Genomic DNA, 25,690 nt, shown 5'->3' on the forward strand with positions numbered 1-25,690 from the left:
AAGTTGGTGGAAGTCATGAAAACGATTGAAAGAAACATGTAGAAGCATTCAGGACATCACACGTTGAGAACCCCAGGCATCAGGAGACTCTCGTTTATTTTGGTTTGGAGAAAAGAAAGCAAAAGGGTGATTTGAATATACAAAGATTGATTTCAGTTGATCTGTCTCAAAAAGAATTTTTTTTTTTTTACCGTGGGAAGTGTAAAGCTCATCTTCAAAGTTAACAGATGAAACCTATCATGAAGGAAGAGCATAAGCCCTCTTTTTTCCAGAGATTTCTAAGAAAGGCCACTACGGGATTATTGTTTTCTGTTATGCTATGATTTCTTAATACTCAGGATTCTTTTTTCCTATTTAAACAGAATGCATCTGAGAAATCTGATGTGTTTAGAAATACCTATTCTTCAGTTTTGTATTTTATACTGGGTCTGCACTTTGAAGAGGATAAAAAAGTATTAGAGAGCATCCTTCCAGTAGCACCCAGCACCGGTTTAAAGAGACAATTTCCAGATGATTTGGAGGACATGCATGAGCTGAATGGCCCTGGGAAAGTACCCAAGAAAGGTCAGCAAGTGATTTTGTCATGGAGTTGTATGACTCCAGAGTGATAGACTGTTAGTTAATATTCAGTATATTAAAAAAAATTATACAGATAGTTTAAAATGAATAATGAAAAGAATAGATCAGCTTTATGATGATAGAACAGTTTAAGATGACGAAGCCTACACAGACTTCATAGTCAGAAATAGGGAAAATTTAGTTATAACTTTAACTTTTATTCATGCTTACGGTCCAGATAAATTATTGTTGTGTATGGTTAATCTGATAGGAAATATCCTACCCAGCATAATTTATTATATTGGTGTGACACATTTTAGCCAGAGGAAATACAGTTGCTGCATGTTCTTGTCCAGGTGAGCAATGTTAATAATAGCATTTTAAACTTTTTCAGAGGCAGATTCCTCACCTCAAATGAACATGACCTCTAACGTAGGAGAAAGTCCAGAGCTCTCCATAGATGTAACTGACTTTGAGTGTGCCCTTTGCATGAGGTAGGATGACAGAGAACCTGTGCAACTCTTTGAAAACTCATCCTTTCTGAATTGGATATCCTAACCATAATGGGCTTTTTATTATCAGAGAAATTATGTATATCTTAGTAATGAGTGATTTATTTTCTAAAAATTTGATAAGGAAAATCTCAATGGAAAATGGATATCAGTAATTTCTGTAGTCATGAGGGAATTGTCTTAAGGAATTCTTTGAAAATAAATAGATTATTTGTAGATCTCTTTTGGACATTTTCAGCTAAAAACTCAGATATATTTTCCAGGTTGCTCTTTGAGCCTGTTACTACACCATGTGGACATATGTTTTGCCTGAAATGCCTTGAGCGCTGCCTTGACCACGCCCCACACTGTCCGCTGTGTAAAGAAAAACTCTCAGAAGTAAGTATTTCTTCTGAAACAACAGGACCATTTGGCCCCTCTTCTCATCCCTAGTAGATGCTCATTTCTGGGGTTGGCTTTGCTTATACGACCCATTTACTAAAGAAAGTTGGATTTCTCCAAAGAGAGGTCTTTTCCTCTCTGATTTTTCAAAAAGTAGAAAAAGGAAGTTTAGACAAAGAAGCAGTTAAACTTGAGGGAAATTTTTAGGCATGAATTATAGTTGAGATACATTGAAAACGGGTAATGTAATTGGAGCTCCTACAATGTTATAAATAGTTGAGATAACATTATTGAGTTCTCACCAGGTGTTAATCATAAAGGGATGAGATAACATTATGGCACACTTAATATGTGCTAAGGATTCTGTCCTTTATCTCATCTCAAGGGGAAGTCATATTGTAGTACTCAGTTTTGCATAGGATCAAAGACTTGATCAGTTTTGACTACTAGGAGATTGTTTTGGTGTGTTATCAGTTGTGTCTTTTGTCTGTAATCAAAGCCAGTAACACTCGAGATTCCATGGAGGGAAGCTATTTAGTTATGTCTAACTCAAAAATAAACTGCCAAATCCATTCCTTAGGTATGGTAAATAGAAAAAAATAACACTTAAAAGCTTTTAAAGGCTTTCTGATCAACTTTTCAAATTGTGATATGTATCAACTCTCTTGGGCTCTGGTGCCACTAACCTTCCATGAAGCAAGTTATTTAACTTCTTGGGGGGGCAGTTTAATCTATAAAATAATACTAATAATATTTTCCTTAATTACTTCTAGAGATTATACTCAATATATTTTAAGTAGGACAAAGTGGTGTTTTAAAGATTTATTTGTCTATTTTTAGAGACGGAAAAAGAGTGTGTGTGCTTGTGCGGGTGTAAGCTGGGGGAGGAGAGTGGAGGGAGAGAGAGTCTCAAGCAGACTCCCCGCTGAGCATGGAATCTGATGTGGGGCTTAATCTCAAGACCCTAAGATCATGACCTGAGCTGAAATCAGAGTCAGATGCCTCACCAACTGAGCCACCCAGGCGCCCAGGGATTAAGTGTTTTTTTAAAACAAATGTCCAGTAAAATTAATTTTAAATTTGATATGGTAGGGCGTCTGGGTGGTTCAGTGGGTTAAAGCCTCTGCCTTCGGCTCAGGTCGTGATTCCAGGGTCCTGGGATTGAGCCCCCATCGGGCTCTCTGCTCAGCAGGGAGCCTGTTTCCTCCTCTCTCTCTGCCTGCTTCTCTGCCTACTTGTAATCTCTGTCTGTCAAATAAATAAATAAAATCTTTAAATTAAAAAATCTGATATGGTAAAGGAGATGTTATACGTATGTGAATTTTTAAATAATTATAACTTAGTTTACTGCCAAAATTTGTTAAAATAAGTTTTTATAATTGAGATCTTTGTAAATCATTCTATGTACATACTTGCTTTTTTAAATTGCATACCTCCTGAAACTCTAGGTTATTCACAGCTCTCATCATGGGAATGAATCATTGTACTATGCACCATATGTCAGGATGGTGGGTGATTTTGAGTCTGTGTGACAGTTTCCTTTGGTGGTTCCTCTGCAGATCCGCTGCACTGTGTTTGCTCTCTCTTCTTGTTAACAGTAGAATAGCATTCGGCCTCTTGCCTTGTTGCACCCATGCTTGTCTGGGCCAGTGGGCCTGGAGGTGGTTTATTCTCAGACAGTAAAATGCATGTCTTTATGACCACTGTAACACAGACCTTTGGTTCACTTCCGTGTTCAGTACTTTCTGATATAGGACTATGTGATGAAGCAGTGTGTTGAGGTTGACACTGTCATGTAAATTCCTTAGGGACAAAGACAACCTCCTGTCTTGTTTTCACTCTAATTCCAGGGACCAGAACACATAGCAGTTCAGGAAATCCGTGCTGAATGAAAGATTAAATGAACGAATGAATGAGTGAATGATTGAGGGCAAGCTCTGCATAGATTGCCATTGTGTAGAAATTAGAATATAACAAAACTAAGTAAAATGAAAAATCACAACTCACTCTTTCTTCGATGCAGAAACTGCTTCATGAGCTTAGACTTTCTTACATATATTATCATAAACATGAACCATCAGCTATCTAGGTATGCATAGAAGCCTTGGGTAACATAATGCCAAGTAAAGCAAATTGTATTACTCTTCAAGAAAATGGTGCCATAAACTAACCATATAAAATACAGATGTCATTAATAATATTTACTGCGAATTAAGTTAAACTTGTTTCTGCTGGTTATTCTGTTACTGAGTGTCTCAAACACAGTTGTGTCCCCGAGGTTGAACTCCTAGTTCTTAGTGACAGCAATACCCATAGCTTGTTTCACACAAGCTTAAGGGAGACCAGGCAGGATGTCTAGGACTTGCCCAGATGTAACTGATAGAAGTATGTAGAGCAGCCCAAGCAGAGGAATGCAGCAAGTTAACAAAGCAATAGCAGCACATTGAAAACTACCAGCCTTGAGGTCCTGGTGCCACTGTGGCTTGAAGCTAGTCCCTAACCTTTCTGAGACCCCCTTCTCTACTGGTGCACTGTAAACATTACTTCTGAGATAGGGCTCTTTTAAGGCCTAACTTAATTTATATGAAGCATCTGCATTTGGTACCTGATATATATTAGGATGTTAGTGAAAAAAGCTCTTATTTGCAAATTTGTAGGCCTAAGATAAAAGTAGTGCACACACATGCACACACAGAATAATAATAGATCCTCAGCTACATAGGACCCCTCCAGCCACTGATCCTGGCACATTTTAATTCAGGTTCCACCTATTTCCCTTCACATCCAGCTTGAATTCCTTGGTCCCTCTGTCCCTTTCCCAATCCAAATAGAGTCAACTCTGCCTCTTGCACATGTCCAGATTAAGTAACAAAGCAAAGCTAGAGCAAAAGCCACAAAACTGGGAAGATTGGTTTCAGTTTAAATTCACAGTCTTAAATCTTAGACTCAAAACATTAGTAGTCATTCTTACTATGTGTCTCTAGTAGCTTCAATTTTCCACTTTCTTAGATGATTATTTCCCATTTCTCTTCTTTTGCAACATATCCTACATGCTTCCTCTCCCTTCTCTGACATTGTGATACTTGATTGAGAATGCAGAAGCTGCTCAGGCTGGGATTCACTCATCCTTCCTCTAGGTGATGAACACCTTCTCCTGCCCTTTTCTCAGAGGGGAGGAACTGCCTTGCCCCTGTCCCTACCCCAGGCTGGCTGACCTCCAGGCTCTCCATCCCCCATCCCTTTGTCTTCTGAGAGACTCTACCCCTCTCCCTCTTTTTTAACCGTTTCTACTGGGGAGAGAGTGCTTTGTCCTCTAGAATTAATTACCATGTGGTATTATTTAACGTTTCCTTTTGTTACAGTTGTTGGCAAGCAGAAACTTTAATATAACTATTCTGGCTGAAGAATTAATATTTCAGTACTTATCTGATGAACTCTCTGATAGGAAGAGAATTTATGATGAAGAAATGACAGAACTATCAAAGTAAGTTCTCAAGTTGTATGTTACTTGGTCTCGAGTTCAGATTAAAGAAGGAAATCCTTGCGTTCTTAACTTTATTTCAGGTACCCACCCTCAGCAGAGAAATTAGACCTAGAAATAGAAAAAATATCAATTGCAAAAAAATTATGGAAATTTAATTGAAAAGGGTCATAAAAAATATTTCAAAAGTATGTCTTCATGGGACCCCTGGGTGGCTCAATTGGTTAAGTGTCTGACTTTTGATCTCAGCTCAGGTCTTGATCTTGGGGTCATGAGTTCAAACCCCATGTTGGATCCCATGCTGGGTATGGATCCCACTTAAAAAAAAGTGTGTCTTCCCAAAATTATGTAGTTGCTTTTTGAATCTAAGTAAGTGGTACTGAATTTTTCAGAATTGAAAAGGCACAGTATATAGAAACAGGAGGGAAAATAGGATTATCCCTTGAAATAGGCTTGAGGGTTGTTTTTGTCTTTTAAAGTGATCAGAGTTGTGTGTTGTAGCAAACTTTAACTATTGAGGTCTTACAATTCTTCCACTCCTTTTTATTTAGAACTCACTACCTTTGACTACTGTGTAGTTTTTGCTTTCGTCAGAACTTTTTTCTCTTATTATTTATTTTTATTAAGGTAAAATTGATGCATAGCATTATATGAATTTCAGGTATGTAACATAATGCTTTGATATTTATATATATTGCAAAATGACCATCACATTAAGTCTTAACATCCATCACTAAACATAGTTAGCAAATTTTTTTTCTTGTGGTGAGAGCTTGTAAGATCTCTTCTCTTATCAACTTTCAAATATGCAGCGCGGTATTATTAACCGTAGTCAACATGCTGTGCATTATTTACTTACAGCTGGAAGCTTGCACCTTCGACCCTCTTCATCTGTTTCACCCACCTCCCCACCCCACCTCAGCCTCTGGCAACCACCAATCTTTTGTCTTTATCTATGAGCTTGCTTTTGTTCTTTTTAAAGATTCTACATGTAATTGAGGTCATTCAATATTCATTTTTCTGACTTATTTCAGTCAGCTTAATGTCCTCAAGGTCATTAAAATTTTTTTGTTATCATAGTTGTAAGTTGTAACTTTTTCTAAGTAAATTAATACAATTCAGCATGTTCTGTCTCATCAAATTAAATACGACAGGCTTGTCAGGAAAATCTCGTAAGCTGAGAACTTTCTCATGAGGTGGTCCTTGGCTTCCTTTCCCCACTAAAGACCAAGACAGGCCTGAGGGTTTTCTGTTGTATATGAGGAAATTGAGGTTGGCTAGCTTTTGCTATGTTACAGTGACTAATATTCCCTTTCATTTCTAATGGCTTCTATTTCTAAGTTTACGTTTTCCCTTACCCAACAGTCTGACGAGAGATGTCCCCATCTTTGTGTGTGCCATGGCCTTCCCCACAGTCCCGTGTCCACTTCATGTCTTTGAGCCCCGCTATCGGCTTATGATAAGAAGATGCATGGAAACTGGCACCAAACGGTTTGGCATGTGTCTGTCTGCTGAGCACGCAGGGTAAGACTTTTCAGCATCCAGAGGGTCCTAAATAAATATGTAATTTGTTATTTTTTCTCGAAGAACAATTTAAGATGATGTTGAAAACTTCCAGCGGCTCCCATTACGTAAAAATGTGTAAGTCCGAGGTCGCATTATGATGTGAGCCCAGCCTTCTTTCTAGCCTCATCTCCTACTCCTTTCTCTCAGACATCATACTTGCTAGTCCACTATCATATTATTTGCCTTCCTCTAAATACAGTTCATATCCATTCCTCCATGCTTCTCTCTGGCTATAATTCTGTTCTAGTTCATCATCATGCAAACAAATCTAATCTAACTTTTAAGGTCTAAAAAACTTGCTAAAAAATTAGTTGGGGGAAATTGGAGGGGGAGACACACCATGAGAGACTGTGGACTCTGAGAAACAAACTGACGGTTTTGGAGGGGAGGGGGTTGGGGAGGTTGGGTGAGCCTGGGGCTGGGAATTAAGGAGGGCATGTATTACATGGAGCACAGGGTGTGGTGCATAAACAATGAATGCTGGAACACTGAAAAGAAATAAAACAAAATAAAATGGAAAAAAATTGAAACCTTCATCTACACAGCCAGGCAAATTTCAGTCCTACAATAACCGCAGCTCTTAAGTTTTTACCTCTCCTTGTTTTACATCAAATTGGCAGGCAGCTCCCTCCATGGCTGCTCTGGGGTCTCTGCATTTTTCCCAAACTGTTAGATTCCTTTACCCCTAGGGCTTTGTTGTTACTGCATGGTTATCATGAGGTCACTACATGCAAGTTCTAGCTAGTAGAAGAGGCACATATGCTCCAGGATTCTGGAGAAAAGGAGTACTCATCCCTGTTGCTCATGCCTATTGGAATGGAGGCTGGGAAATGTAGCCCAGCCATGTGCCCAGGAAGAAAGGGAGAATGGATATGTAGAACCACCCACTAGTTTCTACTATATGTACCTAGGAACAGATCTTTTGAAAGATTGGTGTAGGACCTTTATAGAAAAAAAATCTACAGCTTTATTGAAAAATATTTGGGAAGATCTAAATAAATGGAGAGAAGTAACATTTCCATGAATGGATGCATAGACTTGAATATCATGGAAATATTAGGTTTACCCAAATTAGTCTATAAATTGGAGGTAGTTTCAGTCAGCATTCCAAGAGGGTTTTTTCATGGAATTGTTCAAAATAATTGTTTAGAATTATTATGGAAAAGCAAAAGACTAAGACCATGACAGTTTTGAAGACATCAGTTGAGTAAGATGGGAGAACACTCCCATAATAAATTTAGAAGTCCTAGTAAGTAGACTACTAATATAGAATATGAAGATAAGAAATGGATCCACTCATAAATGGACCCTATATTTACATATAATTTTGTGAGAAAAGGCAAGCTGCTCACTTAGAAGGTGCTTAGAAAATTAGTGGGCAATCCAAATGGGAAAAAATAATCTTTTCTCTGCCTTGCACCATATACACAAATTACATGTTATTTACATTTTCAGTATGAAAAACAACATATAAAAATGTTAAGAGAAAACATTGGAGACTATAATTAGGAAAAGGGAAAGAATTTTTTAATACAAAATGCTGAAAGCACAAACCATGGAAGAGGAGATTAATAAATTTGAATATATTAAAATTTGATTCATCAAAATCAGCAAAAGCAGAGTGAAAAAACAAGTTCCAGCAGTTGTGCTTCTATGAACGATACAGCACACTAAGAAGAGCATTACCCCAGATAAACTACAGGACGTAAGTTTCCTGAACTCGTCAGTGAGCAGATGTTGCTCACCACAAGTGCGAAAAGCCAAGTCCCTCCAGGGAAAGCAGCAGACAAAAGTGTGGCTTACCTGTTGCAGAGCCCAGGAGAAGGAAACCTGTAAGTGTGTGGGAAGAATTCAGCTAGTTTTGGGGGGGCCATGTTCTAATGACCTCATGTGGACAAGCTTTAGAGTACAGATGCAAGGGGAATTTGCATTCATTCACAAGTTCTTATCTACAGACAGGACAGGATGCTCATTAGAAAGACAGGTGCTGGGGCACCTGGGTGGCTCAGTGGGTTAAGCCGCTGCCTTCGGCTCAGGTCATGATCTCAGGGTCCTGGGATCGAGTTCCGCATCGGGCTCTCTGCTTGGCGGGGAACCTGCTTCCCTCCCTCTCTCTGCTTGTCTCTCTGTCTACTTGTGATCTCTCTCTGTCAAATAAATAAATAAAATCTTAAAAAAAAAAAAAAAAAAGAAAGAAAGACAGGTTCTGCAGCTGAGCTAGGCTTTGAAGGAGCTGACATTTGAAGGCATTTGTCTGCTGATGGCTGGGAAGTACTCCCTTGAAGGGGATCTTCAGGGCACCTCCATCCATGCCACAGCCCGTTAGATAAGCAGGAGGAGATAGTTTTAGGAGAGATCCAAGAAGAGGTGTCCAGCCGTATAGCTGGACTCATCACTCATCGTTAGCTTGAAGGTATGTGATGAAGTTGTTCATGTAATTTCGAATCACATAGCGTTGGGTTCAGATCTCAGGTCTAAATCTTACTGTGGCCTTATGTACGTTGTTTGGTTTTAACCTTCCTGCTTTTGTGAGGCTCAAATGAGAACATATTATAAACTGCTCCATATAGTGCTTGACAGGAAGCGGGTTCAATTAGTGTCCTCAGGAAGTTAGAGTGAGAGTTAAAAGAGTGAGAGTGGTTAAGATTACACGGGACAGCTTTGGAGTGAGGATGCCACCCTGAGCGGGCCCTGTGAGTGAGAGACATGTGGAGGACGGAGGAAAGCTGTGAAGGGCTGCACTGGTCAGGGAGGGCACCAGAGAGCAGCAGAGGGTGTTGGGTCAGTGACAGATCAGCAGGCTCATGCCAGAGTCATGTGTGACTTCCAGTGGGGTCATTTCAGTGGAATGGAGGGGTATGGAGGGAGCAGGAGATGAAGGCAGTGACTGAAGATGACTTTGCATAGTGGTTTGTTGGGGAGGACAGGGCTGGCCAGCATCATTGGAAAAGGGGGGGGGGAGAGGGAGCAGAATCTGTGAGGGACATGGGGGCCCCCAGACATAACTTGTGCTCTCTGTACCCCTTGACAGTGCCCTGACCAAGGGCATGAGGATTCTCTCTCTACCTCTCGGGTCCTTCCAAAGCACTAGCCTGTTTGAAAGACGGTGGCACAAGGGCCCTTTTCCCTCCAGCCATCCCCATGCAGCCCTTGTACACCCGTATGTTTTGCATTTAACAGAAGGAATCGTCTGCAGGTGTCTCTTAGAGAAAATAAGCTTGCTGGTCCCATGTGGAGACACCATTTGTTTTGTTTGGATCTTCTGCGTTTATAAAATCATGGTTATTTCTCTCAACTGTCCTGTCAGAATTTCGGAGTACGGCTGCATGCTAGAGATTAAGGATGTCAGAACATTTCCTGATGGGAGTTCGGTTGTGGATGCCATTGGGATTAGTCGGTTCAGAGTTCTAAGCCACCGTCACAGAGATGGCTATAACACAGCCGACATCGAGTATCTTGAAGATGAAAAGGTGAGGTTGCTTTAACAGCTGTGTGTTCAGATGTCAGTCACCTTGTTTTCCTGTGCATGTGGAAAAACTTGGTCAGATTTTTACAGATAATATTACTTATACCTTCCCTAATTCAGCAGCACTTCAGTTATTTATTACCTCAGTGGATTTTTCACCTGATTTGGAGCTGGTGGACACGTGTCCTCCTCAGAAAAATTACCTTACTGCTGCACATTGTGAAATGCCTTTGTGGTTTGTTGTCTCGGTGTTCTGGCTCAGGAGTTGGCAGACCTTTCCCACAGAGGCCCATACAGTCAATACCAGAGACCTTCCAGGTCAAGCAGTCTCTGTGGCAACGACTCAGCTCTGCCGTTGCAGCACAGAAGCAGCTGTAGACAGTCTGGAAATGAGTTGGTGTCACTGGTTTCCAAGACAACGCTGTTTACATAGACATACGCAGTGAACGGGATTTGACTTGTGAGTAGTAGTCCATCCTTGTTCTGGATCCTGGTGTTAGTTCAGAATGAGATATGATATAAAAAACAATGCTTAAAAATGCCTTCTAAAGTTCAGTGTAAAAGGTTTAGATCTCTTACCCCTTGAGAAATATTAGTATGTCTAATAGAAATATCAGAACCCAAATTTTGACAGATTAACAAAATGTTTTGAAGGGATTCTCAGAAAGATGGGTAAAAAGATGTCCCTAGCCATCTTATCATTTATGGCCAAAACTAAGAAATAGTGCAGAGACTCATCAGGAGAAGAATGGATAAACAAACTGTAGTCCATTTCTATAATGGAAAACTACTTGGCGATAAAAACCAAGGAACTGACCACACACAGAACAATGTGAAAGAATCTCCTAGGTCTCTCAACGAACACGACTCTCAGTGTGACGCTAAGCCAGGGAAGCCAGACACACAACCACACATGCTGTGTGGGTCATTTATATACTTCCAAGATGAGGCATCACTTGTCTCTGGTGTTAGAGGGCAGAGACTGGCTGGGGGTGGAGGACCATTGAGGGTGATGGAAATGTCCCCTGTCCTTTGAGGATTGTGATCCCACTGGTGCGTACAGCTGACAGTACTCTGAGCCAACCATTAAGAACAACGCATTTTTCTGTATGTAAATTATCCTGCAAGAAAAAGCATTACAACCATCTAGAAAGAGGAAATCCTTGGAATTATTCTATGCCTATTTTGAATTCTTTGGTTCACATTTAGAAACATGGAAGGTGAGAGTCTGTCACTTTGGGGACAGTGATGTACATTCATAAGGCCCATGAGGAGAGCCACACCCTCAGCACCAGCACCGTCCTTTTTCCTGGTGCTGGTTCTGGTCATCCTGAGGACAGGACCTCTCAGTGCAGGGGCCAAGCACAATGAGTCAACCCTAACATTACAGGACCGGGGAGTGGGGTTTAAAGGATGTGACTGAGTGTGATTGTTCTCGGGGTCCCTCTGCTGCCCCAGTAATAAAATCTGAGAGGGTTTGCTGATTGTTGTTGTGAATGGCAATTTTTGGTGGTATATGTTTTTAAAATGGTTACTTACGGGGCGCCTGGGTGGTGCAGTGGGTTAAGCCGCTGCCTTCGGCTCAGGTCATGATCTCAGGGTCCTGGGATCGAGCCCCGCATCGGGCTCTCTGCTCAGCAGGGAGCCTGCTTCCTCCTCTCTCTCTGCCTGCCTCTCTGCCTGCTTGTGATCTCTCTCTGTCAAATAAATAAATAAAATCTTTAAAAAAAAATGGTTACTTACATAGCGACAACATGAAATAATTTTTGTGGTTTAAAAAAAAAAAATCCCCTTCTACATATGAATATTTTATTTGTGTAAATCAGAATGAGAATGGTTGTATGCATTATAATCTAATTCCTCAGTTTATCCTAGTTTTCAGAGATAGTGGTATTTTATAACCAGAGAGGACCTGAATGGTGAATTCCCATTTTGTAGATGAAAAAAAACCCTACCCTCAGGAGGCTGTGTGACTGGCTTAAGAGAATGAGCAATGAAGCCAGAACACACCTGGGTTCCCTGGTCCCCAGCCCAGTGCTTTTCCCACTTAGGTGTTTCTGAGTAGGACTGGGGCATACTTAAAATGAATGACTTGGCAGTGAGGTAGGCACCCAGAAGCAAAGCATGGTAAATCTAGAGCATCAGGGCCTACTGCTGCGTAAGGCTAATATGAAGGGAATGTGTGATTGCTGTAACATGTCTTTTGGAATGTAGTTTGGTGATATGGAATACAATATTTTAAATGTCTCATTCTTTGACTTAGCAATTCTATTTCTAGGAGACTGTCCTGAGGGAATGGTGGCCCCTTTTCTCACCACCACCAACAAAAATAAAACAACCCCCCTTCCCACCTTTGCTTAAATATTTATATTGCTGTGTTATTTTTAAATATATCTTATCTGGATGGTGGAGTAAATTTTCCAATGTAGGATTGCATGTAGCCATTGAAAATTGCTCATCATAACATGGGATATGTTTATATTGTTAAGGGAAAAATCAGGATGTTATAGATAGACAAGGCAGATAGATCTTCATTGTATAAGAAAAGTACAGATTTGTATGTTGAGCCTATAATAGGTTTATAAACACTAATCAGTTATCTAAGAAATAAATACCACAAATCCACTTAGCAAATTGCTGCAGATGTCACTGTGTAATAATGAACTGTTGAAATTTTGTGGCCCTTTTCCCTTGATCAGGTGGAAGGTCCAGCCTACGAAGAACTTACCAGCCTTCATGATTCAGTTTATCAACAGTCGGTTTCCTGGTTTACTTCACTTCAGGATCACATGAAAGAACAAATTTTAAGCCATTTTGGGTTAATGCCAGACAGGGAAGCTGAGCCTCAGGTATGGTCTCCTTATTTCTTTTATAATGCTATTATTTGCTGCTGTAATGTGCTAAGACATATTATTCTGAAGGAAAGTTAGGCAGTACTATGCAATATACTCCATCATGATCACTTACGAACCAATTCATTTATCAATAGAATGAAGAAGCACCTAGTATAGTAGCATGTGCCTTTGAAGCAAAACAGTCAATGCTTTCTGAGTAATACTGCATAAAGGTAATTTGTTTTCTATCAAAAAAGAATTTATTCTGATTGGCTGTCAGCTTTAGTACTTCTCTTTCTCTCCAACTATTTAATCCAGCTGTTTTATTTCTTCTCCCCCATTTAAATCAGCTGCTAAATCATTTAAGTCAGCTGTTTAGATCATTACGATTTAGAGAGTAGTAAGCCTTGTATCCTGGCTGAACCCTCTGTGTTTTGCCCATAAGATTGCCTTGTGTCTGGTAAACAGGTGTTGAATAAATGAAGAGAAAATCTAACTCTTGTTAAATTAGAAGTGTTCCTGCCTTCTTTCTCTGGTGCTCCACAAGCGTGGAGCTTTCTGGGAACCTGGCTCTTCAAGCAATGCCTGGCTTCAGGCTGTGAAGCAGTTCTAAGTGCAAACGAATCCTCTCCCCCTCCTCTGAGTGACAGAGCCAGGCAGGGATGGCTTGGGCTTGTGGCTGAGAGTATGGAGTTCCTTCCACTGTATGTGCTCACCTATCTTGCAGAGAGAACAGGGCTGGAGGACCAGCTCTCAGCAGGTTTGGGGGAAGACGAACTGTTCTTTGTATCTGTCCTTTGTATCTTTCCCATCCATTTTTTTTTTTAAAGATTTTATTTATTTACCTGACGGATAGAGATCATAAGTAGGCAGAGAGGCAGGCAGAGAGAGAGAGGGGAGGAAGCAGGCTCCCTGCTGAGCAGAGAGCCCGATGTGGGTCCAGGACCCTGGGACCACGACCTGGTCCCAGAGGCTTTAACCCACTGAGCCACCCAGGCGCCCCTCCCATCCATTTTTATGTTCTTTTTCTATCTCTTGAGGATTTCTCTCCCCCGGCCCAACCTATGTCTTTTCCAAAACTCAGGAGCATCCTCCTGTAAGCCAAAAATTGTCTCAAATGTAATAATCCTGATCTTTCAGTAGAATCTTCCTCCCCCTAAGATAAATTGACACTGGCATCCACCCTCTCAGTTCCCAGTAGGGATTCTGTATATGTCTGTATACATTTGGGGTAGGATTGGGGGAGAAGCCAGGACAGGAAGTGGGGAGGCCTGGACATCTTGGCTCTTAATGCTAGAATTACTGAGAAAAACTGTTTGACCAGCTTTACTTAGAGCTCGATCGAGAAATGTGTGCTTGGGTATGTGAAGTAAATGCTATCAGTTAGCATAATAATTCTTATACAGTTAATTCATGGTGATTCCCCTATATATAATTAACAATAACTCATATGTAGATTTTCATCTATGTCTGCACATTCATCACATAGCTACTAAAAGCTTTATTATAAATTTTATTATAATAATCAAACTTGTACACATATTTTTAGCCTTCCTAATATAGAATTTTCTCTGATGTATTTAAAAATTAAGAAACAATAACACAGAATACTGGAAATAGAGTAAAAATTATGGTCCCCTTGTCTGAGTGGTGTATACTCCCAACTAGAGCTTTGAGAGAACAGAAGCAATTAATTCGTGGAATTTCCCCATGGAAGTTGCTTCTCTTTGCAAGTGCTTTATTTTGAGAGTTCTTCCACATTAAAAATGTGTAACAGGAAAGTACTTTCTATGTCAAGGGCTCAATGGATGGGAAATTGACCTAAAGTAAGGTGGCATTTAATTCCGGCTCCTGCCTTGTTGGTGGAACAAAAGGACAGTATTGGGGAGGGAGGAGACTTGTATTTTAGGTGATAATTTCGTTTTGCTTTCGTTTCTTCTGCAGAGTAACCCTAGCGGTCCTGCGTGGTCCTGGTGGATCCTGGCAGTGTTACCACTGGAACGCAAGGCTCAGCTGGCTATTCTTGGCATGATCTCCCTGAAAGAGCGTCTGCTTGCCATTCGGCGCATATTAGTCATCATCACGCGTAAGATGAACAGTCGGCAGGAGCTGGTTAATAGCAGGGAGAGAAATAATTGATTATCTCTCTCTGTCAAGGTTTCTGGAAGCACTTGTACTTTTGTGAGGAGCCGCTAGGCATGGAGAGTAGCGTCGCATTCATCATGCTCTGTAAAATGCTTTTTGATAGGGTTACAAAATGGAACACTTAACAAACATTGACTCCTTCTCAAATCTTAAAAGTCTGTGCCTCGTGGAACCTGACTCTGTGCAAGGTTAGCCTGAAGTTTGAATGGAGCCCATGGTTGGAAAAGAACCTAAGAGAATCTCTCTGAAGCATTCGCTCAGGGTATAGTTCGCCAACAGCAGGGAACACCACAGGTGGTTGGCGAGTGGTTTAGGTTTTGCAAGAAAAAAGGACCCCCTCCCTGGTACGGTGTCTTGCTGCACCAAATGGAAACAGCATGCTTTGGTGGCTAGACAGGAAGGGGGAAACCACATTTTTATCTGGAAGCATATTTCTCAGAGCACAGGCTAACTGAAAATCCGCTTAGGCTTTGTGTGTCGTTGTGAAGTTGTCTGTGAAGTTGAGGAATCAAACTGTGGTCCTGTGCAGGAGCCCAGATTAGTCGTCACCCAAGAAGTAGTGGCTGCCAGATAGAACTGCGTTTTGTGTCCTGCGGTAGTTCAGATGCTGTGCGTTGCATGTTGTAATCAAATGAACGTCAGAATACACAAAGGTATACCTTGGATAGAGAAAAATCTGAGAACCAGTGTAGTTGACCTGAAGATATATATCCCTACACACTCAAGAAAGAGTGAGCAAAAATTAGCTAAAACTGTACGTGCATTGGGGTGTCAAACATACAACCAAACTAGCGCAAAAATTTCCTTGAAAGCATAACCCTGTCTCATTAATTTGGTGGGTGCTAAGCATTTAGGAAATTGTCCTCTTGCTACTAGGATTTGCATTGGAAATTAGGCCCATCAGTCATTTGAGTTCACCATCCATCCACTCATATATGAAGATGTGAAAACCTGCTATGGAATGGGCATCTATTCCAGGAAAACACCAGGACAATATGCAACAAGTGGGAGGTAGGAATAGGATGTAAAGATTCAGCAAATTTTTCCTCCATCCTCAACCTAAAACTTGTCTTTGTGTCTTTTAAAAAGAAGTTTTAGAAGTGATCAGACCTGGTGTTATCTATTAAAGAACAATATATGACAACTTTAACCTCTGATGCAAGTTGGTAGTATTAATTGGGATAAACATTTGAACCTGAAATACTGAATAGTTCTCACTGGCCTAACCAGCTTGTGCATTGAGTTGGCTTCTTGGTGTATGATATGGATATTCTTAACGGAAAGATGATGAGAACCAGACCAGGGAATAAATCACAGCTGTAAGTTTTGCTTTATTCATTCAAGGTGTATGATATTTGAGTTTTAACAAATATATTTCACAGTGTGAAAAGTTGGTTGTTTATCAGTCCATCAAGCATTTTATTAGAAAGACCTTATGATCGTGTTTCACTGTAATTGTAGGAGTTTTCAGTAGCTAAAGGTCAGTTTCATTATGGGAGTGAGAAAATATTACTCTTATGTAACTTAATCATAAAGAGAAAATGTGAAAATACTTCCAATCAGATGTTTCTAGTGCCTCACTTGCTGTGAATCTCAAATCTCATCTTGAATATGTTTTAAAGGCAATTTGGTCAAGTGATTTCTAAAATATTTTATTGATTTATGTGTTCATGATAGTATCCAACCTTCTTAGGCATTGTATCTTAGCCTGATCATCTAAAAGAAAGCAAAACTGTGTCTAGTATTCCAGAGGACCTTTCTTGGGAATGGTTCATGAAATAAATGGTTCATGATCATTCTCTTTCTTTTTCTTCTGAAGAATCTTTCCTACCTTAAAACGTATCATTGCTGTTTCCAACTGAGAGTGTGTAAAATAACCACCGTGTGATCAGTTTCCCCAGGAGCCTTCCTGAATTTAAGTCTCTGCGCTCGGAGTACCAGTGCTTGTCCTGTATGCATCAGATGCTGTTGCTTTCTCAACCTTACTCTGGAGATGTCATCACTGGCCCAGGTCTCTGACCAGAACCACTAACTTATATCTTCCTGATTCTCTCTGCCTCTTTCTGAGTTGTCAGCTTGTTCTGAGTGTTCCTGTGTAAAAGCCTGTTTGGCAGTAATGATGTAGATAGAACAAAAGTTTCTGTTGTCTTTGTCTTTTGACACCCAAGGGAATGGACTGTGACTGCTTCATGCTCTGTCCAGCATCTCACCTCTGCTTAGAACAGAGCAGCTGATGGGCACTTCCTGAGCACTTAAATGGTTTTCTTTTTCTTTTTTTTTTTTTAAATTTTTTTTTTTTTTTATTTGACAGAGATCACAAGCAGGCAGAGAGGCAGGCAGAGAGGAGGAAGCAGGCTCCCTGCTGAACAGAGAGCCTGATGCGGGGCTCGATCCCAGGACCCTGGGATCATGACCTGAGCCGAAGGCAGAGGCTTTAACCCACTGAGCCACCCAGGCGCCCCATCTTTTTTTTTTTGAAGATTTTATTTATTTATTAGAGAGCACACGCTCAAAAGGGCCCTAGTCGGGGGACGGGGAAGGTTCAGGGAGGGAGAGGGAGAAGCAGACTCCCCGCTGAGCAGGGAGCTTGACATGGGACTCAATCCAGGACCCCAGATCGTCACCTGAACCGAAGGCAGACACTTAACGACTGAGGCACCCGGGTGCCCCTTAGATGACATTCTTTATCAGGAAGGTGGACCAGGGAAATAATATCTCAAGTTATATTATGAGGGAAGCTTCCTTTTACAAACTTAAGGAAACCTAAACTCCAGTTTGCTACAGATTTGCTACAAATTTAGCTAAAGCAGTAGAACAGATCCCCCTACCGCCCCCACAGCTCTTTTCTATCGTGAAGATGTCATTTCCAACATTTCTCAGAAAATAAGGTCTCATTCAGTGTCAGAACATTCAAGTTTAATTTTACTGAAAATGTTCCAACCCTAATGGTCTAGTTACATCAGAATAAAAACAAAATCTACTTAGAGAGTGATAATAACAGTGTGGGGGAGTAATTTTTCGTCTTTAAGTATATTACTTGAAGTACATTCTGTACACTCTGTTAGGTGTTTTTCCATTTCACTCTCCTCAGTGGCTTGACTCATAATTCCATCCCTGCCTGTGTCTCTGGAATACAACTGATATCCTGACCGGCAGTATTTTGAAAGCTCATGAGATTTTTAGGGTATCACATTCCCTATGTGTCTTCATCTTCAAAATTGAAAGTTAGAAAACTTTTTTAAAAAATTTTTAAGATTTATCCATGCAACCATGTAAGTGGTTCATAACCAATTCATGTGCCAACTTCTGGAGTGCTGTCCTCTTTTTATAACCACAAAGGTGTCCTTTCTTCTCTTAAACATCACCCCTCTTACCTCCTGAACCAAAAAGCACCAAAACTGTTTCATAAGTTGTATCTCAATTATTAACATATATCAAGTCTTACTATAGGACTTTTGAATCATCAAGGGAACAAAATTATAGATGGTAGCATTACCATGAACTATGAGTATCACTTTGTCCTAAAATTATTTGAAAATTAGTAGTTGTTATAATCAAAATAGTCTGTTGCCTGGACTAACTGTATTACATAGAAGTCATTATGATTTTTAAGTTGCTTTTAGCAAGTACTCATCTGTTTCTTCTTCCTTTCTCCTTTAATGTTAAATTACTTTGATAGATACCACTCTAAAATTTAGATGTTATCTATAAGATAATGTGATAGATATGAAGAAGAAAGAGCATTAGGAGGGAAAATAAATGTGGGTGAGTTTTGTTTGCTTAAGGCATGAGGTTTTATTTTTCCTAAATACCCCCCACAGAATAGGGTAGGGAGGTCCCCATCTCCAGTTCTCAGCATGAATAGCAGGCACAGCTTGCAGAAAGCTCTTTTTCTGTAGCTCTGCCCCAATGAGAAGACCCTGTACTGATTCTGTGGTTCATCAAAACTAAAAAACCAAGGAAGCTAAATCTGAATGAGTAGACAGCTGTGCCAGCCATATGGGAAAAATTGAATCCTGACTGTTGCCCAGTATCACCTCGTCCCTACTGGGGCTAATGCTTTGTTCTGAGCCATTGTCTTCTGACTCATAGGAGGTGTTTCCACCTTTGCAACTCCTCACCTTAACTTCACCTTAACTTTGGCCGCTCAACTGCTAAAAAAAAATTACCAAGTCTGCTGAATCCCATCAAGTAGCTTTTAGTAGTGGATCTGCTTTTAGGTGAATATTAGCATATTGAGTATTAGAATATTGCCGTAGCATAAGCTATTGAAGAAATTCATGAGCCACCACTGTAGATAGACCAGTTGAGGACATAGCTCTGATTTGTGCCCAAGACTTAATTTCTAAAGTTGGCTGGGTGACAATGCGGAGAAGTCCATGCCGTTGGAAGAAAAATTTATTGTTACTCGTATTTCTACTAGAAATGAGAGGCATGCACTCAGGGCCACATGGGGAAGCACCAGAGCCAGAAAGCAGAAGCAGGAGTGAGGGTGAGAGCCTTTATTGTGTTTCAGTGGGAAATACCAGGCAGGGCAAGGCAAACAGCTTGGGATTGTCTAGTTTGGATGGTGGTGGTAGGTTCTGAGCTAGAAGGGCAGGATCTGTTCCTTTGGTATTGAGCTCTGGGTGATTAAGGCCAACGACTCTTTTCTCCTGGACTGTAAGAGCCAAACAAAGGAGGGGCTCTGGATTGATTGGTTCTCATATGAAAGGTATGCTTCCTTCTGGACCTTTTGCTGCCTCTGACTGGTCAGCCTGTATGGGGCAGTCCTACCAACTGGTGAGGCCTTCAAAGATGTCAAAATATCTTAAGTCTTTTTTTTTTTTTATTTTCCTCTAAGGAAACTTTGGAGTGATGATAATGGAGACATTAAAGAGTAAGTCATACATTACCTTGAATAGCACAGAAAGCGTTTGTTTGTTTGTTTTTTAATGTGGCGTTAGTCACCATATAGTACTTCATTTGTTTCTGATGTAGTGTTCCATGATTCACTATTTGTGTTATAACACCCAGTGCTCATTGCAACAGGTGCCCTCCTTAATACCCATCACTGGGCTAACCCACCCCCCTACCCTTCTCCCCTCTGAAACCCTCAGATTGTTTCCTGGAGTCCATAGTCTTTCATAGTTTGTCTTCTGCTCTGATTTTCCCCACTTCAGTTTTCCCTTCCTTCCCTTAATGTCCTCCAAAGTGTTTTATTATGAGAGTTCAAAGGAGCAGCACAGGGAGGGTGTAAGGAGTCCTTAAGGTCGGTCCATAACTAAGGTTTCCATTTATATGCATTAGCCAAGATCATAGATCTGGATTCTTGTGCGGCAGGGGTGGGGAGGGGGTGGCAGTCTTCAATGCTGTCTTAGCAGAGTTGTAAAGTGTATGAAAAGTATGAGTGTGATAATAATATCTTGATCTATTTCTCAAGTCAAGACAGCAGGTCCAACAGTTATGCTCTTATGCTCTTAGTAAATACATTAACAATTAAGTGGTAAGTGCGTGTAACCAAGGGAAAGGAGTGTTACGATTTGAGACACAGGATAGGAGGTTCTGGTGGAAAGCCGGAGAAGGCAGCAGGAGAAGGCAATGGAGAGTGAGTGAGTGGTCCTGTCCCAGAGACTTGAGGGGTTGACTGAGAGAAAGCAGAGTGCTTCCTGGAGGAAATAATAATCAACATTCAGTTTTTGAATAGTATAGATAGTAATCTCCAGTTTTCACTTTAAGCATGGGAGTGTAGGGGTATGTGTTTTGGCAGAGAGCAAGGAATATACCAGGGTAATGTGCTAAACAGGCAGCAAGCTCAGAAATGAAATAGAATCCCTAATATTGGAGGAAGAGAAGCAAAAATGCCCTGTGTCCAATTTGTGGCTTAGCAAAGGCAGGCTATGGGCATAAGTTCTAGTGTCCAAAGCAGAGTTGTCTCCAGTTGGCAAGCTCATGATCTGGGAAATATCATCTGAACAGTGAGCTTCTGGGCCAGAGTGATGTTGTCTGGGGTGTGGGACTTGGGATATTCATTTTAAGTGGGTACCCACTCAGGTTGATGTGGGTCTCAATGTTTGTGCTATGTTTGCTTGAAACAGTGGTTTACTTGAGGTGTTTGCGAACCAATGAAAGCAACCAGACCAGCAGTAGTAAGACCAACAGTCGGTAGAACAGTGAATAGCTACACCTGGCAGAGTTTTTGTTTTTGATTTTTGGTTCAGGTTCGCTTGGGTCCCTTATCAGTTGAGCAGCTGCCTGGCCTATGGGAATATCTGTGATTAATGGGTCCCAAGAAAGTATGTGCCCTCAATCTGGCCTTTAGCCCCTGTGGGATGGGGGCAAGATAGAAAAATTTGTAGAGAATGAGAAACCTTGTTAAACAGACTAACATGTAAGGAGTTTCTAATATACACAAAGGCAACACATATCCCCCTTTAATTTTTTTAATTTAAATTTGAGGTAGTTAACATACAGTACAATATTGGTTTTTGGAGTAGAATCCAGTGATTCACCACTTACGTACAATACCCAGTGTTCATCACAATTGCCCTCCTCAATACCCATCACCCATTTAACCCATCCCCCACCCACCTCCCTCTATCACCCCTCAGTTTGTTCTTTATCATTAAGAGTTTCTTTTTTTTTTTTTAAAGGTTATTTATTTATTTGACAGACAGAGATCACAAGGAGGCAGAGAGGCAGGCAGAGAGAGAGGGGGAAGCAGGCTTCCTGATGCAGAGAGCCCGATGCAGGGCTCGATCCCAGGACCCTGGGATCATGACCTGAGCCGAAGGCAGAGGCTTTCACCCAGTGAGCCACCCAGGCGCCCCTGTCATTAAGAGTTTCTTATGGCTTGTTTCCCCTCTCTCTTTTCTTTTACTCCTTCCCATATATTCATCTGTTTTCATTCTTACATTCCATGTATGAGTGAAATCATATGATTTGTCTTTCTCTGAGTGACTTATTTCACGTAGCATAATACACGTAGTTTCATCCATGTCATTGCAAATGGCAAGATTTCATTCTTTCTGATGGCTGAGTAATATTCCATTGTGTGTGTGGTGTGTGTACAAATACATATACATACACACATATACATATACATATATACACACACAAAAAAATTTTTTAAAGATTTTATTTATTCATTTGACAGATCACAAGTACACAGGCAGGCAGAGAGAGAGAAAGGGAAGCAGGCTCCCTGCTGAGCAGAGAGCCCGACTCGGGACTCGATCCCAGGCCCCTGGGATCATGACCTGAGCGGAAGGCAGAGGCTTTAACCCACTGAGCCACCCAGGCGCCCCACACACAAAATATTTTTTATCCATTCATCAGTCAGTGGACATTTGGGCTCTCTCCATAGTTTGGCTACTATAGATAATGCTGCTATAAGCATTGGGGTGCATGTACCCACCTTTGAATCTGTATTTTTGTATCCTTTGGGTAAATACCCAGTAGTGCAATTGCTGGATTGTAGGGAAACTCTATTTTTAACATTTTGAGAAACCTCCATACTCTTCTCCAGAGTGGCTGTACCAGTTTGCATTCCCACCAACAGAGCATGAGGGCTCTCTTTCTCTGCATCCTCATCAACACCTATTGTTTCTTGTGTTGTTAATTTTAGCCATCCTGACAGGTTGAGATGCTATCTCTTTGTGGTTTTGGTTTGTATTTCCCTGACGATGAGTGATGTTGAGCATCTTTTCATGTTTCTGTTAGCTGTCTGAGCACATACTCCCCTTTAAATAGAGGAAAGTACAATTAGAACATTTTTTCCAGCTTTATTAAAAATGGATAAATATAATTACATACATTCAAAGTGTACAACATGATGATTTGATATACATGTACATTGAGATAATTAACACATCTGTCACTTCACATAGTGTGGGTGTGATGAGAATGCTTAAGATCTACTTACTTTCAGTCACTTTCAAGAACACAATACTATATAATTAACTAGTCTCTGTGCTATATATTAAATCCTAGGAACTTTTATAACTGAAAGTTTGTACCCTTTGACCTACATCCTCCCATTTCCCTCTCTCCCCAGTGCCTAGCAAACACCATTCCATTCCTTATATCTATCAAATCAGTTTTTTTAAAGATTCCATATATAATGATACCATACAGTATTTGTCTTTCTTTGTCTGACTTATTTTACTTAGCATAATTCATCCCTGTTGTCACAAATGATAAGATTTCCTTCTTTAAGACAGAATAATACTCCATTGTGTGTGTGTGTGTGTGTGCGTGTGTGTGTGTATCAGATTTTCTTTATCCATTCATCCATTTAGGTCGTTTCCATATTTTGGCTATTGCAAATATGCTACAGTGAACATGGGAGTATAGGTATTTCTTTGAAATATGAATTTTATTCCTTATGTGAGTTCATTTAATTTCCTGTATGGTTTACAAATATTTTTCCCCATTCTATAGGTTGTCTTTTCAATTTATTAATTATTTTCTTTGCTGTACGGAAGCACTTTAGTTTGATGTGGTCCTACTTGTTTATTTTAGCTTTCCTTGCATGTGCTTTGGGCATCTTATCCAAAAAGAAATCATTCCTTCTCTTCATTTTCTTCTAGGAGATTTATGCTTCCAGATCTTGCGTTTAAGTCTTTAATCCATTTCAAATCAATTTTCATGGGTATAAGATAGCTATCCAGTTTCGTTCTTTTGTATGTAGATATCCAGTTTTCCCAACCTCATTTATTGAAGTGGCTATCTTTTTCCCATTTTGTTTGTTTTCTTGGCACCCTTGTCAAGGTTACTTGACCATCTCTGCATGGATTTATTTTGGTGCTGTCTGTTCTGTTGTACTAGTCTACATGACTGTTTATGCCAGTGTGACACTATTTTAATTATTGTAACTTTATAATGTTTGAAATCATAAGTATAATGCTGCCAACTTTATACATCTTTCTCAAGATTCCTTTGGCTATTGGGGTATTTCGTGCTTCCATATGAATTTTGGGATTCTTTTTTCTATCTCTAGAAATACCATTGGAATTTTGATAGGGACCACATTGAATCTGTAGATCATTTTGGGTAGTATGCACATTGTTACAATATCTATTCTTCAAATCTAAGAACATAAGATACCTTTCCATTTATTTGTGTCTTCCGTTTCTTTCCTCAGTGTCTCATAGTTTTCAATGTACAAGTCTTTCCTTTCTTGGGATAAATTTATTTCTATGTATTTTATTTTTGATACAATTATAAATGGGATTGTTTTTTAATTTCTCTTTCTGATAGTTTGCTCTTAGTGTATAGAAATGCAACTGATTTTGTATCCTGGGACTTTACTGAATTCATTGATTAGTTCTAAGAGTTTTTTGGTAGGACCTTTGGGGTTTTCTATTTATAAGAGATAATTTTACTTTTTCCTGTCCAGTTTGAATGCCTTTTATTTCTGTTTTTTGCTCAATTGATGTGGCTAGGATTTCCAGTACTGTCTTTAATAAAAGTGGCAAAAGTGGGCATCCTTATCTTGCTCATGATCTTAGAGGAAAGGCTTTTAACTTTTCACTTCTAAGTGTGTTGTTAGCTGTGGGCTTGTCATACATAGCCTTTATGATGTTGAGAAACATTCATTCTACACCTAATTTGTTGAGAGTTTTTATTATGAAAAGATGTTGAATACTTTTCCTGCATTATTGAAAACATCACATACATTTGATCCTTCATTCTGTTAATGTGGGTATCACATTGGTTGATTTGCATATGTTGAACCTTCCCTGCATCCCAGGGACAAACCCCTCTTGATCCTGATGAAAATAACTTAAATCATGGGTAAATCTTTTCCATGTGCTCCTGAATTTGGTTTAATAGTATTGAGGATTTTGTGAATCTATCTTCATCAGATATATTGGTCTATAATTTTCTTTTAAAGTGTCCTTACCTGGTTTTGTGTCAGAGTAATAATGCCCTTGTAAAGTAAGTTTGGAAATGTTCCCTTTTCTTCCATTTTTTCAGATAGTTTGAGAAGAATTGGTATTATTTAAATGATTGATAGAATTTGCAAGTGAAGCTATCTGGTTCTAGTCTTTTTCTTTTAAGAAATTTTGATTAGTCATTCAGTATCCTTGCTTGTTATTGACATGCTCAGCTTTTCTATTACTTCATGACTCAGTGTTGTTAAGTTGTGTATTTCTGTGAATTTATCCATTTCTTCTAAGTCTACTCATTTGTTGTCGTAAATGCTCACAGCAGTCTCTTAGGAACCTTTGTATTTCTGTGGTATCATTTGTGATGTCTTTTCTTTTGTTTATTGTGTATTTGAATCATCTCACTTTTTTCTTAGTCTGGCTAATGGGTTGTCAGTTTTATCTTTAAAAAAACCAACTCTTCATTGATCTTTTCCATTGTCTTTCTAGTGATTTGCACACTATTATTGCAGTATTAGGGTATTTTGAATTTGACTATATATTTATCTTTACCAATGAATTTTATATTTTATATGTTTTCAATTACTAATTAGCATCCTTTAGTTTTAGTTTGAAGAGCTTCGTTTTGCATTTCTTGTAAGGCAGGTCTAGTAACAATGGATTCTGTCAGCTGTTATGTATCTGGGAAAGTGTTTATTTCTCCTTCCTTTCTGAAGGACAGTTTGGCTCAGCAAAGCATTCTTGGCTGGCAGTTTTTTTCTTACTGCACTCTGAATTTATCTTCTCATTTTCTCTTGGTCTACAAGGTTTCTACAGAGAAATCTGCTGATCGCCTTCTGGGGTTTCCCTGTATGTGATGAGTCTTTTTCCTCTTT

The 25,690-nt window shown here is 39.9% G+C and overlaps 1 protein-coding gene across 1 annotated transcript in view; it reads left to right on the top strand.

The window, feature by feature from the left end:
• Positions 1-14,937, top strand: part of LOC111155935 (LON peptidase N-terminal domain and ring finger 2) — a 38,221-nt gene extending 23,284 nt beyond the window's left edge. Inside the window, exons 5-12 of the mRNA XM_022516418.1 lie at positions 363-564; positions 959-1,052; positions 1,334-1,448; positions 4,814-4,935; positions 6,298-6,456; positions 9,806-9,968; positions 12,664-12,813; positions 14,743-14,937. Of these exons, the coding sequence (XP_022372126.1) occupies positions 363-564; positions 959-1,052; positions 1,334-1,448; positions 4,814-4,935; positions 6,298-6,456; positions 9,806-9,968; positions 12,664-12,813; positions 14,743-14,937 (1,200 nt within the window). The remainder of the gene's footprint in view (positions 1-362; positions 565-958; positions 1,053-1,333; positions 1,449-4,813; positions 4,936-6,297; positions 6,457-9,805; positions 9,969-12,663; positions 12,814-14,742) is intronic.
• Positions 14,938-25,690: the final 10,753 nt, after the last annotated feature.

Source organism: Enhydra lutris, unplaced genomic scaffold (assembly GCF_002288905.1).
Source record: "Enhydra lutris kenyoni isolate GAN:26980312 unplaced genomic scaffold, ASM228890v2 scaffoldscaffold44, whole genome shotgun sequence".
Taxonomy (NCBI): domain Eukaryota; kingdom Metazoa; phylum Chordata; class Mammalia; order Carnivora; family Mustelidae; genus Enhydra; species Enhydra lutris.